Raw genomic sequence first — 14535 nt, forward strand, 5'->3', positions numbered from 1 at the left:
AATACACATCATCCCTCAGGTTTATCTCTATATACCGATTTTGGACGTGCGGTTTTAATAAGAGCTGCACAATATATCGCTTTAGTATCACAATATCACTGTTTTCATATCGCAGGAAATACAATATCATGGGCAATGCTAAACCATTTAAAACATCTTATTAAATCTGGTTAACCTATCATGATATTTTTTTTTTTTGTGGACAATATATTGACATAAATTACTGTGATAAATAGGGGTGTGACCAGACGCTAATATCACGAGACGAGACGAGACACGATACTGGGTTCACGAGAACGAGACGAGACGAGATTTAAAAATAAAATTGTAAAGAAAACGTCAAAAATGAAAAATGGCTTGAAAACTATATAACGCAAACTTAATAGACTGGTTTCTCTCAAATATTTATTTTATAAGAAATAGAAATAAGAATAAAAAATAAAAATAAAACTTTTCTAGGTCTTATATAGAGCAAACAATAAGTGCAAACCACAACCAGTCATATTAAGACTATGGTTTGTGTTTTTTTTCTCCTAAATCTCTTGTAATTTAACTATTCATAACCATAACCAGTCATATTAAGACTATACTTGAAGTGAAACAGAGACAGAACATGTTTTTAAATACAGTACAGAGCTAAGGGATTAGTACAGCTGTCTATGAAACAGTCAGGTGTAGGATTTATTTACAGTATTTATATATGGTTTGTATCTTGTTGGTCACTCTGTTACCGTTTATTGTTTCCACTGGAGCCAAAATGCAGCCAGACATACAACTAAAAAGGGGGTATGCAGCCTGTGCTACGCATAAGGGCGCTGCACTAAAGGGGGCGCCAAATGAAAGCCCTAAATATTTTTTTCTCAGGAGAAACAGCCAATCAGCTTGCTGGTTTTGTGGAGCGCGGTGGGCTAGTAATGACAGAACGTATCTCCTCCACAACAACCTCCCCCAACCACAACCCCAACCCCCCCCGGGGGGCTCAGATACTACGTTTGCATACACCAACAGTACATAGTTGCACTCCTGCTGTGTTGCCAGATCCCGATTAAAAAGTCCACACTAAACTCTTTTTTTTTCCACAAGACAGATTAAAGCTTGACGAGAAATATCGTCACGTTTAATCTTGCGAGATATCGTGACACGAGATCTCATCACACCCCTAGTGATAAATGATATTATTGTCATTTTAAAAGCATTAAATGCACATAAAGAAAATATAATAGCTTAACAAAGCAATTATATATGTAGCAATATATTGTGGTTTTTGAGGCTGGAAACTCTGATGAACTTATCCTGTACAACAGAGGAAACTCTCGCTCTTCTATCCTTTCCTGGGGCGCTCCTGATGAGAGCCAGTTTCATCAGTGTATTATGTTTTTGATGTATTTGCAGTGACTGCACTTGAGAATACTTTCTTGATAAGTTCTCCAAATTCTTCTTTTCAGATTGATTGATCTTCATTTTTTCATTTTTTATTATTTCCTTTACTTAGTTAAGTATTTCTTGCATCTCATAATCTGGATTAGAACATTACTCAAATATTCACTATTCACTGTATACCTGTAACTCTACCTCTTCACTACTTGAAGAAACACCATTTTGCTCATTTTGGTTGATAATCTCAGACAGTACACAGCAGGATTATCCAGGAGACTTCTTCTGAGGGAGGGATCTATACCTACTGTCTGTGGCATTTAGGTACAAAAAAAAAAAACACTGATACCTTTTCAGCTAATGCTCTCAAACACATTAAGAGACAAGAAATTCAAGTAATTAACTCTTGATGAGTTCAGCACAGCTGTTAAAGCTCCACTAGGTAGGATTGAGATTTTGTGCTCGTGGGCTCCCCCTACTACCAAAATGGTTTTGCCTTGTTTTTGGACTTGTTGTGATGTCCTCTATAGCAAAACAAGTTACAGTTACGTCTATAACTTTAACATATATATATATATATATATATGTATATATATATATATATATATATACATATATATATATATTTTTTTTTCCTCACCTGTCCTGAGATCTTCGGGAGCCTTCATTGGTCTTCAGGTGGCGCGGCAGTGTCGGGGTGTTGGATCCGGAGCTGAGAGGTAATCCATTGCTGGGTGAAGAGTCCCTGTGGTTGCGATTGGCGTCGTACTCAAAGGTGCGCTTTGGTTTAGGCAGGGGGTTGACGGGGGTACCCGGCGTTCCCGGTGCGGAAACCGGAGGAAGCTCCAGGTTCTCAGACCTGATGGAGCTCACGCTGAACCTCTGCCTGAACTTCATGAGTTTTTCCGAGGCGAGGCAAGAGTCCGGCTCGGTGGAGACGGAGCAGATGCTGCTCCGCTTGCTTCCACATGTGCTGTCCAGGTCGTCCATCCCGCCGATGGTGAAGGGCTTGTGGCGGGGCTTGTCCAGGCCGTAGCAGTTGTTGAGGTACTGCGGTGGAGACGGGGACGGACTGTCCTTCAGGGCTTGCTCGATCTTCTGTATGCGGTTGAGGACGGCGGAGGTCTCCTTGCGAGCGGAAGGATTCCGGAGAAAGATGCCGGATTCGGTTTTTATCGTCCTCTTCTCTCGTTCTCGCTTCTGGAACTGCCTGAGGCACTCCCGATCCGAGGTCCCGTCCTCTTCCTCGGTCTCCGGGTAGGAACATTCGGAAAGCGCCGTGCTCATCCTCCGAACGCTTTTAAAATCGAAGGTCTTGTCGCTGCAAGGAGACGACAAGAGGCTGGGGCAGCCCTCGCTTCCACCGCCAGGCCTCTTCTCCAGGCAGAGACTCATCCTGGACCGAGCCTCTTTACGACATTCCCATTCCGAGATCTTCTTGCGGATAGTGGCGGCCGAGGCACCGCTCCCGGCGAGGCTGAGCGAAAGGGTGCGTTTGTGGCCGTGGTTGGCGCTGACGTTGACGGCGGAGGGCGCTAAGGAGAGGGTGCTCCAGCTGAGAGGTCCAGGACACAGTCCATCGCCTGCTGAAGGTCCCTCCTGTGGCTGGTTCTCCTTCTGGTCCTGGTCTCCTCCTCCAGACCCAGCAGATCCAGCAGTCGGCCTGTAGATGCTGAGCTTCTTGTCGAGGTGACCGATGCTCTTGGCCTTGGTCAGCCGGCTCTGGGGTTCGAACTCCGCGGACAGCGAGGATCCGGGCCGCAGACTCGCAGTCTTATAGCTCCAGTTCCTCTGAGATCGGAGCTTCAGGCCCGGCTGAGAGACGTTCTCCTCCTCGGTGTCGCTGAGCTGAGACTGACGGAGATCTTTTACAGAGGAGAGATGGGCAGGAGGGAACGCAGACCGGCACCTAAAACAAAGAGACAAAGAGACAACAAAAACGGGAGTTTAGAGACAACATGTTCCAAAAACCAGTGTTTTGGTACTTTATAAAATACACTGAAAGAAGAGAACGCAAAGCTACACTGCAAAAAAAAAAAGATAAAGGTGCACTTAAACACTTTTCATTTTCCCAAAAATCGTCCTGGTTTATATCGTGGCTGCCCAATGAAAAACACTCCAAAACATCTCAACAATGAAAAAATCTCCAAAACAGCAACTTTACAGGAGAGAGAAAAAACCTGTTTAACTTTGTAAAAAGAGTTTATTTCAGGTCATTTTGATGAGTTTCTATTGGTCCGTTCATCAAGAAATTTTGGCACAGTGTAAGGGACGGTTTGTCTGTTCAAATTATGTACTAAACTAAAAATCGACACAAATGGAGATAAGTGTTTTTTTTTTATTGGACAGCGACGATATGCATTTTATGAAGTTGGGGTGGGTGAATCAGCCTTTTTTCGTTTTTTTTTGTTGTTTTTTTTTTCAGTTTGTTCAATTGGTGTTCATCATTTTATATTGCTTAAAAAGCTTAAAATAAAATTTAATACAAAACTTTAATTACGAAATAAAATTCCCAAAAATGGTCAGTGCGTCCCATAATCAGGTGCTCCTTATGTGTGTTTTTTTTTTACTGAATTCTATCAGTCAGGTATTAAGGAGCAGTAAAGTCACTCCACTGAAGTACAGAGTTATACAGGAAATTCAGTAAAGTTTCTCCAGCACCCAGACTGGAGCAGTATTAGCATTAGCTGCTAACCGCGCTAAGCGCTAACGCTTTCACTGTTCAGAGGTGAGTATATCGGACTGTAGTCTGCACGTTTACCGTGTTAAAATAAGATACGTGGGATTAACCACTAGCTAATATCACTTTGACTTACATTTTCTAAATTACATTATCGACTAATCGTACAATAAATAAACAAGACGGCGATAATGTTCAATGACCTTGATATTAATGCTGTGTTTATTTTGTATATATTTAAGGTATTTAAGCTTTTTTTCAGTTTATAGTTTATATGTTTATTTAGTTTAAATGCTCTAGCAGTTCACTGCAAATCTAGTACAGTAGATTTTGTGCAATTTCCAGTTATTAACCAGATCTGAAGAGTTTAAATGGGAAAAAAAAGTTCAAAACCATGTACTGTAAAACAGCTATCACGACAGGTCCAATTTTAATACTTAAGCATGTTAAAAATAATAATTAATAAATAATAAAGGCATTAGTTAAAACATGTTTTAGTAATAAATAACTATGCTCTCTCTCTCTCTCTCTCTCTCTCTATATATATATATATATATATATATATATATATATATATACTGTATATATATATATATATATATAACCTTACTCTAAAATGTTACCAAAATAACAGTACAAAATAGAGGAAAAAGTACAACTATTTTCTCTACAAAGATTTTCTCTGAAAAATATAATATTAATGTGACAAGAATACAGTTTTTCATGGGATTTTGGAAATTCTGTATATACAAGATAATTTAAACAAAACTACATAACCATCAAAAGCTTTTTGCTGTTTTTTTTAACAGTGTTTGCTGACTATAGAATATGTTCTGTATTTTACATTCTTCAAAATTGAACATCTCTGCTGGATTTTCTCAGTCAGCTTTATGAGGTAGAGTCACCTGGAATTCAGGCTTTCAGTTAACAGCTGTGCTGAACTCATCAAGAGTTAATTACCTGAATTTCTTGTCTCTTAATAAAGTGTTTGAGAGCATCAGTTAAAGTAAAGTAGTGAAGAGGTAGAATTACAGGTATACAGTGAATAGTGAATATTTGAGTAATGTTCGAATCCAGATTATGACAAGCAAGAACTACTCAACTAAATAAAGAAAAGTGAAAAATGTCTTTAAGAAATGAAGATCAGTCAATCCAAAGTAAATTTCAAGAACTTTGAAAATATCCTCAAGAGCAGTCGCAAAAAAAGCCCATTGAAAATGTTATAATGATGAAACTGGCACTCATCAGGTCCGTCCAAGGAAAGAAGGAGAAGAGTTCCTTAAAGCTACGAATCCGGTGAATGATGTGAGAAACTATGCATGGAATTACGTCATTATCCTGAGATGTTCTCCGCCTGCCAACAACTTAATCTGTATATCTCTGAAATAATAAAACACTTCAGAAAAAAAACTCTAAAACATAGAAACAGGTTTTATATAAAACTCAGCACTGAGTCAAATTCCAGAAAACGCTGGAAGGTTTTACAGCAAATCTCTCTCAGCTTTAGTGAAACAGAATCTCAATCCAGGCCAAAACAAATACAGCTCAGCAAAACGCCTGAACATGAGGAATTTTCCACCTAATTACTGAATCATTTCTGAATTTATACAGAACTCACGCTAGAAACGGGTGATATGTACCAGTTAAAGTCTTGAACACACCTTAACTTTCAGTATAAAAAAAAATCCCAATATATTAAATAAATACAGACTATGAAGGAACACATAAGGAATCATGTAGTAACTTAAAAACAGTGTTAAACAAACTAAAATACTCTGTATTTTTCTGTATTTAAGGTGCATCAGATTATTATATGCAAAAAGCAACAGTACTAAGGATGCTACATCGACGTTAACAAGAGTTTCGCTATGTTTCTTTTCTAATATTTAATTTTTAAAAAATAAATAAATTGATATTTGGCTTGTCACGATAATAACATTATTAAATTATTGTACAATAAATAAACATTTATTATTTAGTATATTAAGGATATTTAAACTTTTTTAGTTTTTAGTTGTTTTGTTTTCCTTACATGCTTTTTACTGCAAATCTAGTACACTGGATTTTGGAAATGTCCAGTTATTAATCAGATCTAAAGACATTAAGCTGCAAAAATAAAGAGAAATTTCTAATCCTTTAAAAAACAGTTAAAAAGTATAATGAATGAATAATGAGACATTAAAGTTAAAAAAATATATTAATAACTGTGCTTTATCTTGTATCAATTAAATATTACTCTAATTGGTTACCAAAATAACAGTAAAAATTTAAAGTAAAAATAGTACAAATAGTAAAAAGTTTTTCTCTTGAATTATTAATATTAATGTGACTTTAGGAAAGTCATGTGATTTTAGGAAATTCTGTATATACAAAGCAATTTAAACACGACTAACAATAAAATTTTTCGTCTGTTTTATTATTTTTTTTACAGTTTATTGACTAGGAGTGGGAATCGCAGGTTATTCTGTATTGTAGATTAATACTAAACTACTCATCTAAACTATAAATAAAACATATGTAATAATTTAGTGAACAAAAAAGTGTTAAACAAACCAGAATATGTTTTGTATTTTACATTCTTCAAAGTTGTACATCTTTGCAGGATTTTGGGGAAATAAATAAACAAACTGTAATTCTTAAAAAAAAAAATTCTGTTAAAGTTAAACGAGTGCTGGATGTTAATCTAAACAGATTTCTCTCCTGAAAACTGTTTATTTGGGTGAGTAAAGCGCCTCTGTTTATTTACTGTAAGCTTAGATTTACAGTATTTTGTCTAAGGGTGAGTTTCCAGTAAAGTTTCTCCAGCACTAAGGCTGGGTGCAGCAGCATTAGCATTAGCATTAGCCACGATGGTGCTAAACTGAGAAACTTTGAGTGTTCCGGTAACACAGGGCACTATCAGTTTGCGGTTCATCCCATGTAGCTTGTTTTAACATAGTAAACACGCAGACTACAGTCCGATATATTCACCTCTGACTGGCGAATTAGCTAGCGCTGTGGTTAGCGGCTAATGCTAATGCTGCTGCCCTTAGCCTTAAAGCTGGAGAAACTTTACTAAACCCCTACTTTACTGCTCCTTAATACCTGACTGGTAGAATTCATACATAAGGCACACTGTCAATTTTTGGGAAGAGGATTTGGGGAAAAAATTTTAAGGAGGAAACTCATACTCATACTTCCATCCTTTCCTGGAGCGGTCCTGATGAGTGCCAGCTTCATCATTTATAACATTTTTGATCGTCTTTCTTGCGAATGCACTTGAGCATACTTTCAAAGCTCTTGAAATTTTTCTTTAGTATTTAAGTACTTTAAAAACACTAGTTTTCCTTTAATTAAGTAGAGTAGTTGTTTCTTCTCATAATCTGGATTCGAACATTACTCAAATATTCACTATTCACTGTATACCTGTAACTCTACCTCTTCACTACTTTACTTTAACTGATGCTCTCAAACACTTTATTAAGAGACAAGAAATTCAAGTAATTAACTCTTGATGAGATCAGCACAGCTGTTAACTGAAAGCCTGAATTCCAGGTGACTCCTTTTCCTATAATCAATAAAATATATTCATATTGCTTTTCTCCACTAGAAAACTGTTAAACAATACAGAATCTGAATGAACATACCTGTTGAATCTTCACCTGTCCTGAGCCGTATCCTTTAATGTGTCTTTATGGATTATCTCAGCTCTTACACTTTCTCTCATAGACAGACTACCTGATTGCTTCATCATCATCATCATCATCATCATCATCATCATCATCATCGTCATTTCCCGCCCCATTGTTCAGCACTCAGACGCTGACTAATCACTGCTGAGTGATCCCAGCGCTGACCTCATACTAGCCGTCGCAGCGTCGCTCTCGCGCTCGCTCTCGCTCTCTCAGCGTTTAAACTCTCGCTCTGCGCTGAGCAGATTCCAGCCGTCGCTCTCGCGCTCGCTCTCTCAGCGTTTAAACTCTCGCTCAGCGCTGAGAAGATTCCAGCTGTCACTCTCGCGCTCCCTCTCTCAGTGTTTAAACTCTCGCTCTGCTCTGAGCAGATTCCAACCGTCACTCTCGCGCTCGCTCTCTCAGAGTTTAAACCCTCGCTCTACGCTGAGCAGATTCCAGCCATCGCTCTCGCACTCTCAGCGTTAAAATTCTCACTCTGCGCTGAGCAGATTCCAGCCGTCGCTCTCGCGCTCGCTCTCTCAGCGTTTAAACTCTCGCTCTGCGCTGAGCAGATTCCAGGAAGCGGGGCTTGACTCGGCTCGTAGCTGAATGAAAGCGTATCTGATGTCATACTGCTGGTTAGAATAACAAGTGTGAGCTGGGAGGAGGCAGCGCTGAGATCCAGGCTGCAGGCTGGGGCAGGTTCTCCAACACCTCGCCCAACATCACCAGAGAGATACACCAGCACCCGGAGCCTGCAGGCCCTCCTTTACACCGTTACACCTTTCTGCCTTTCTACCATCATACTATTACACCACCTCCACCTGCTGAACATCAACGGCTCTGCTGTGGAAATTGTGAAGAACACCAAGTTCCTCAGTGTTCACATTGCAGAGAACCTCACCTGGTCCCTCAACACCAAAACCAGAACCAAGAAAGCCCAGCAGCGCCTCTACTTCCTGCAGAGACTGAGGAAAGCACATCTCTCACCTCCCATCCTCACCATGTTCTACAGAGGGACTGTAGAAAGCATCCTGAGCACCTGCATTACCGTCTGGTTTGGGAACTGCAACACCTCAGACCGCAAGACCCTACAGCGGATAGTGCGGACAGCTGAGAAAATCATCGGAGTCCCTCTTCCCTCCATCACCGAGATCTACACCACACGCTGCATCCGCAGCCATCCGGCAGAAAATACAGGAGCATCCGAGCCTCCACAACCAGACTCTGCAACAGTTTCTTCCAACAGGCAGTCAGACTCCTCAACACACAGAACCTCCACTACCAGACTCTGCAACAGTTTCTTCCACCAAGCAGTCAAACTCCTCAACACACAGACAGAGCCTCCACTACTAGATTCTGCAACAGCTTCATCCACCAGGCAGTCAGACTCCTCAACACACAGAGAGAGTCTCCACTACCAGACTCTGTAACAGCTTCATCCACCAGGCAGTCAAACTCCTCAACACACAGAGCCTCCACCACCAGACTCTGCAACAGCTTCTTCCACCAGGCAGTCAAACTCCTCAACACACAGACAGAGCCTCCACTACCAGACTCTGCAACAGCTTCTTCCACCAGGCCGTCAAACTCCTCAACACACAGACAGAGCCTCCACTACTAGACTCAGCAACAGCTTCATCCACCAGGAAGTCAGACTCATCAACACACAGAGCCTCCACTACCAGACTCTGCAACAGCTTCTTCCACCAGGCAGTCAAACTCCTCAACACACAGACAGAACCTCCACTACCAGACTCTGCAACAGCTTCTTCCACCAGGCAGTCAAACTCCTCAACACACAGACAGAGCCTCCACTACTAGACTCTGCAACAGCTTCTTCCACCAGGCAGTCAGACTCCTCAACACACAGACAGAGCCTCCACTACTAGACTCTGCAACAGCTTCATCCACCAGGCAGTCAGACTCCTCAACACACAGAGCCTCCACTACCAGACTCTGCAACAGCTTCTTCCACCAGGCAGTCAGACTCCTCAACACACAGACAGAGCCTCCACAACCAGACTCTGCAACAGCTTCTTCCACCAGGCAGTCAGACTCCTCAACACACAGACAGAGCCTCCACAACCAGACTCTGCAACAGCTTCTTCCACCAGGCAGTCAGACTCCTCAACACACAGAGACAGAGCTGCCCCCCCAACCCACCACACACTCAACACACACAAAACTGAACTAAACCTGCCCACCACCACCCTTTACACACAAACGACTTTTCTGTAAAGGGGTCAGGACAACTGCATTGTATTTAAGGGGAGACAGGTGGAGTAACGTATTGTGAAATTTTTAAGATGGGTCATGGCTGGGTCTTCCAGCAGGACAATGACCCGAAACACATAAAACAGGACAACCAAGGAGTGGCTTTATAAGAGTTATTTCATGTTCTTCTAGTGACCTAACTAATCTCCAGAGCTGAACTCAACAGAAAGTGTTTGGAGGAGCTGAAACTTAATGTTGCCCAGTGATAGCCCTGAAAAACAGAAAGATCTAAAGATTTTTATTGCATTTATTGCAATAAAACGTTTCGGCACCAAATTTTAAGTTTTGTTTTTTGTCTTGTGTAAAATAATTATTTCAAGCAATAAAATTCAAATGAATTATTTAAAATCATACATACATAAAGATATCTATTTGTTTTTTTTCTGTTTGTTTTATATGCGTGAAACTAAACCAGGTTGACCCACCTGTCAGCCCAGCGTTCACTACAGTTCAGTTTAAAATAAATTAAAATTAAAACAGTGATTAAAAATGCTAAACTCAACATCAGATTTCCTTCAGAATTGATTTAGATTATTATCAGTGAGTACTGATGAGTTTAATGTAGAAAATTAGCAGCTCACCATCTGTCTTGTAGTCCTTCTGGGCTCTAAGCTGTCTTCATCTATTACTGGCGTTTTACTTTGTCTTTGCTTTCTGTGCTTTTTAAACGGATGCCGAGGCCCTGTTAACTTGTAATTGTGTTCCACACCTGGCAACCAAGGGTGTGGAAATAGAGCTAGGAAATGGGTGGAGTAGTGGTCGGGTTGAGATGCTGATACACAAATTTTCAAATCGTAATGAAGCTCTGCTTTCAAGAGCTTAAACTTAGCTTTTTTTAATAGCATGCAGTTTAATATATACTTATTCTTTATATATATTTCCATTTATCTTCACTGCAGTTGGTGTAGTTTAAAGCTCAGCATCTCTCTGTAAAAACATTGCACAGAAAATAGTTTTTAATCTATAAACAAACACTGAGCAGTTGCGAAATGTACTGTTTGCACTCGTCCAAAGTTTACTGCATGTTCTCTGCTTATTCTATTATTGCATTATTTCACTGCCAGCTATATTTCCTCTGTATTTCACTACGCCAATAATTAATCATACTTTGAGGACCCTGATTGTAGTGAGTTTCCTATTTTGCCTGTCAGATTTCTCCATAACAATGTTAATCAGCTCAGACAGCCCGGTAATACAGAACACACTGCAATCTGGGATTATATTACAAATGTTGGACACGCTGTGTGATTTTCCCCCAAGATTAATCGCTTATTTCCCCCCATATTTAAACTGAACTGAAGAGAAATAGCAAGAAATGGAAGATGTTCAGAAATTCAGCCTATATTTCAGCTTATAGTTCAGTCAAAATTAGCTGAAAACCACCCCACCCCAGTGTCTCCATGCCCTCTAGAGTGGCAAAATGAGTAAAAGTGCCCTAATTGTTGCCCTTTTTTGTGGGTAAGATAATAAATAATGATAATGTGCCCTCTAGAACATAAATGATATTATAGTGTCGTTATGACAACATTAGCTAAAGATTACATTAGATGAAGCTCTACCATTCTACCACTCTTTCATTCTACCGCTCTACCATCATACCATTCTATCATTCTAACGGTCTCCCATTCTACTGTTCTGCTATTCTACCGTTCCATCATTCTACTTTTCTGCTATTCTATCGTTCCATCATTCTACTGTTCTACCATTCTACCGTTCTACCATTGCACATTCCATCATTTTAGCATTCCATCATTCTACTGTTCTACTCTTCTACATTCTATAATTCTACTGTTCCATAATTTTACCATTCCATTATTCTTATGTTCTACTCTTCTACCATTCTATCATTCTACTGTTGTATTTATCTACCATTCTATCATTCTACCATTCTATCATTCTACCATCCCATCATTCTACTGTTGTATTCATCTGCCATTCTCTAATACCATTGTATCATTCTACCATTCCATCAATCTACTGTTCTATTCTTCTACCATTCCATCATTCTACCATTCCATCAATCTACTGTTCTATTCTTCTACCATTCCATCATTCTACCATTCCATCAATCTACTGTTCTATTCTTCTACCATTCCATCATTCTACCATTCCATCAATCTACTGTTCTATTCTTCTACCATTCCATCATTCTACCATTCCATCATTCTACTGTTCTACCATTATATCATTCTACTGTTGTATTCATCTACCATTCTATCATTCTGCCATTCTATCATTCAACCATTCCATCATTCTACTGTTGTATTCATCTGCCATTCTCTAATACCATTCTATCATTCTACCATTCCATCAATCTACTGTTCTATTCTTCTACCATTCCATCATTCTACCATTCCATCAATCTACTGTTCTATTCTTCTACCATTCCATCATTCTACCATTCCATCAATCTACTGTTCTATTCTTCTACCATTCCATCATTCTACCATTCCATCATTCTACTGTTCTACCATTATATCATTCTACTGTTGTATTCATCTACCATTCTATCATTCTGCCATTCTATCATTCAACCATTCCATCATTCTACTGTTGTATTAATCTGCCATTCTATAATACCATTCTATCATTCTACCATTCCACGTTCCACCATTTTACCATTCCATCAATCTACTGTTCTATTCTTCTACCATTCCATCATTCTACTATTCCATCATTCTTCTGTTCTACTCTACTACCATTCCATAATTCTACTATTCCATTATTTTACCATTCCATTATTCTACTGTTCTACTCTTCTACCATTCTATCATTCTACTGTTGTATTCATCTAGCATTCTTTCATTCTACCATTCTATCATTCTACCATTCCACATTCCATCATTTTACATTCCATCAATCTACTGATCTATTCGTCTACCATTCCATCATTCTACTATTCCATAATTTTACCATTCCATCATTCTACTGTTCTATTCTTCTACCATTCCATCATTCTACCACTTTACCGCTGTAACATCCGACTGTTTCACTATTGTACCGTTCTACCATTTTACCTTTATACCACTCCACTCTTCTACCATTCTACCTCTATTAAACACACTAACAATATTTACTACTGTGTTGTGGAGCCAGAGCTGCACCATGCTGTGCTCACCTGTTATTATGTTCTATACTTGACAAACAGGGGTGTGGAATAAGAACTAAGAAATGGGCGAAATCCGAGGCTAAAACACAAAGATTTCAGCATGAAGTTCAGCCTATAGTTGAGTCAAAATTAGGGGACAGGACAAGCTCTCTGAAGACGTCCACTCAGCATGAAGAAGAGCTGAAATTAAGGTTAAAACAGCACTTAACATCTCTTAACATCTATTTAACACTGGGCTCTTAGCTCTAGTTAAAACATGCCATTCCAGATCAATGACTGTATACATAAAGCAGGGACAACACAACGTCTCTAAAGCAATGAAACTAAAGGTCTTCAGCCACATCCTTTATAGGATTATTTTAAAATCCATATCAATTTTTTTTTGTGGTTGGGTTTTTTTAATCCCTATCGCTGGCTCACATTTAACAAACACAAACACTTGTTAAAATAAAAGTTTCTTTAAACAGAAACTACATTAATCTACATTAATCTACAGAAATCTACATTAATCTACATTAATCTACAGAAATCTACATTAATCTACAGAAATCAACAGAAATCTACATTAATCTACAGGTCCACCTACTCATCACATCTCACACCTGAACACAGCTTTTACAAATGTAGAGAAATCTACATTAATCTACAGAAACCTACTAAAATCTACAGAAATCTACACTTCCACCTACTCAGCACATATCAAGCCTAAACACAGCTTTCACAAAGCTACATTAATCTACATAAATCTACAGATCCTTTTAGAGGAGTGGTCTCAAACTCATTTTATCTGGGGGCTGGAGGTGGATTCTGGGTGAGGCTGGGCCGCATCCGGACAACGACTCACTGAATGTATTTTCTTCAACACATTCTGCCATAATCCCCTCATCACTCCTAGGGTGATGTGGATCAGCACAAGGCTGCATCTGTGAGCTGATGTATCAGAACTGAGTCGCTGCGCTTTCCTCCGAACGTTAGCGCTGTGATGCTACTCGGCAAAAAGGTTCGAAAAGAGGCGGAGTCTGACTTCACATGTATCGGAGGAGGTGTGTGCTAGTCTTTACCCTCCTGGTGTTGGAGCATCACTAGTGATAGGGGATATACAGCTAGACAATTGTTCTAGATAAATTGTGGAGAACTTTGAAAGTACCCTCAAGTGCAGTCCCCGTAAAGAAAATCATAAACATTAGAATGATGAAACTGGCTCGCATCAGGATTTCCCCAGGAAATGAAGAGCAACAGAGTTACCTCTGTTGCACAAGATAAGTTCATCACTAAACATGATGTGTTTAAATGCAGTATTCAGCATGTGTGAGAGTTCAGTACAGGGAGCTCCAGGGCTGTGGAGGCTCAGCTGCTCGGGCCACACAGGAGTCCAGCTCAGTGCCAGCGCCGGTCTGGCCGTTCCCGGGTCCTGAGGGCAGAGCCGACCGCAGGCCGTTTCC

The 14535-nt window shown here is 39.7% G+C and overlaps 1 protein-coding gene across 2 annotated transcripts in view; it reads right to left on the reverse strand.

Moving 5' to 3' along the window:
* dennd2b (DENN domain containing 2B) overlaps positions 1–14535 on the reverse strand; it is a 137681-nt gene that overhangs the window by 72390 nt on the left and 50756 nt on the right. For both annotated transcript variants that reach the window (XM_022670121.2, XM_022670120.2), the window contains exon 3: positions 2015–3283. In XM_022670121.2, the coding sequence (XP_022525842.2) occupies positions 2015–3283 (1269 nt within the window). The remainder of the gene's footprint in view (positions 1–2014; positions 3284–14535) is intronic.

The sequence above is a fragment of the Astyanax mexicanus genome, chromosome 16, assembly GCF_023375975.1.
Source record: "Astyanax mexicanus isolate ESR-SI-001 chromosome 16, AstMex3_surface, whole genome shotgun sequence".
Taxonomy (NCBI): Eukaryota; Metazoa; Chordata; class Actinopteri; order Characiformes; family Acestrorhamphidae; genus Astyanax; species Astyanax mexicanus.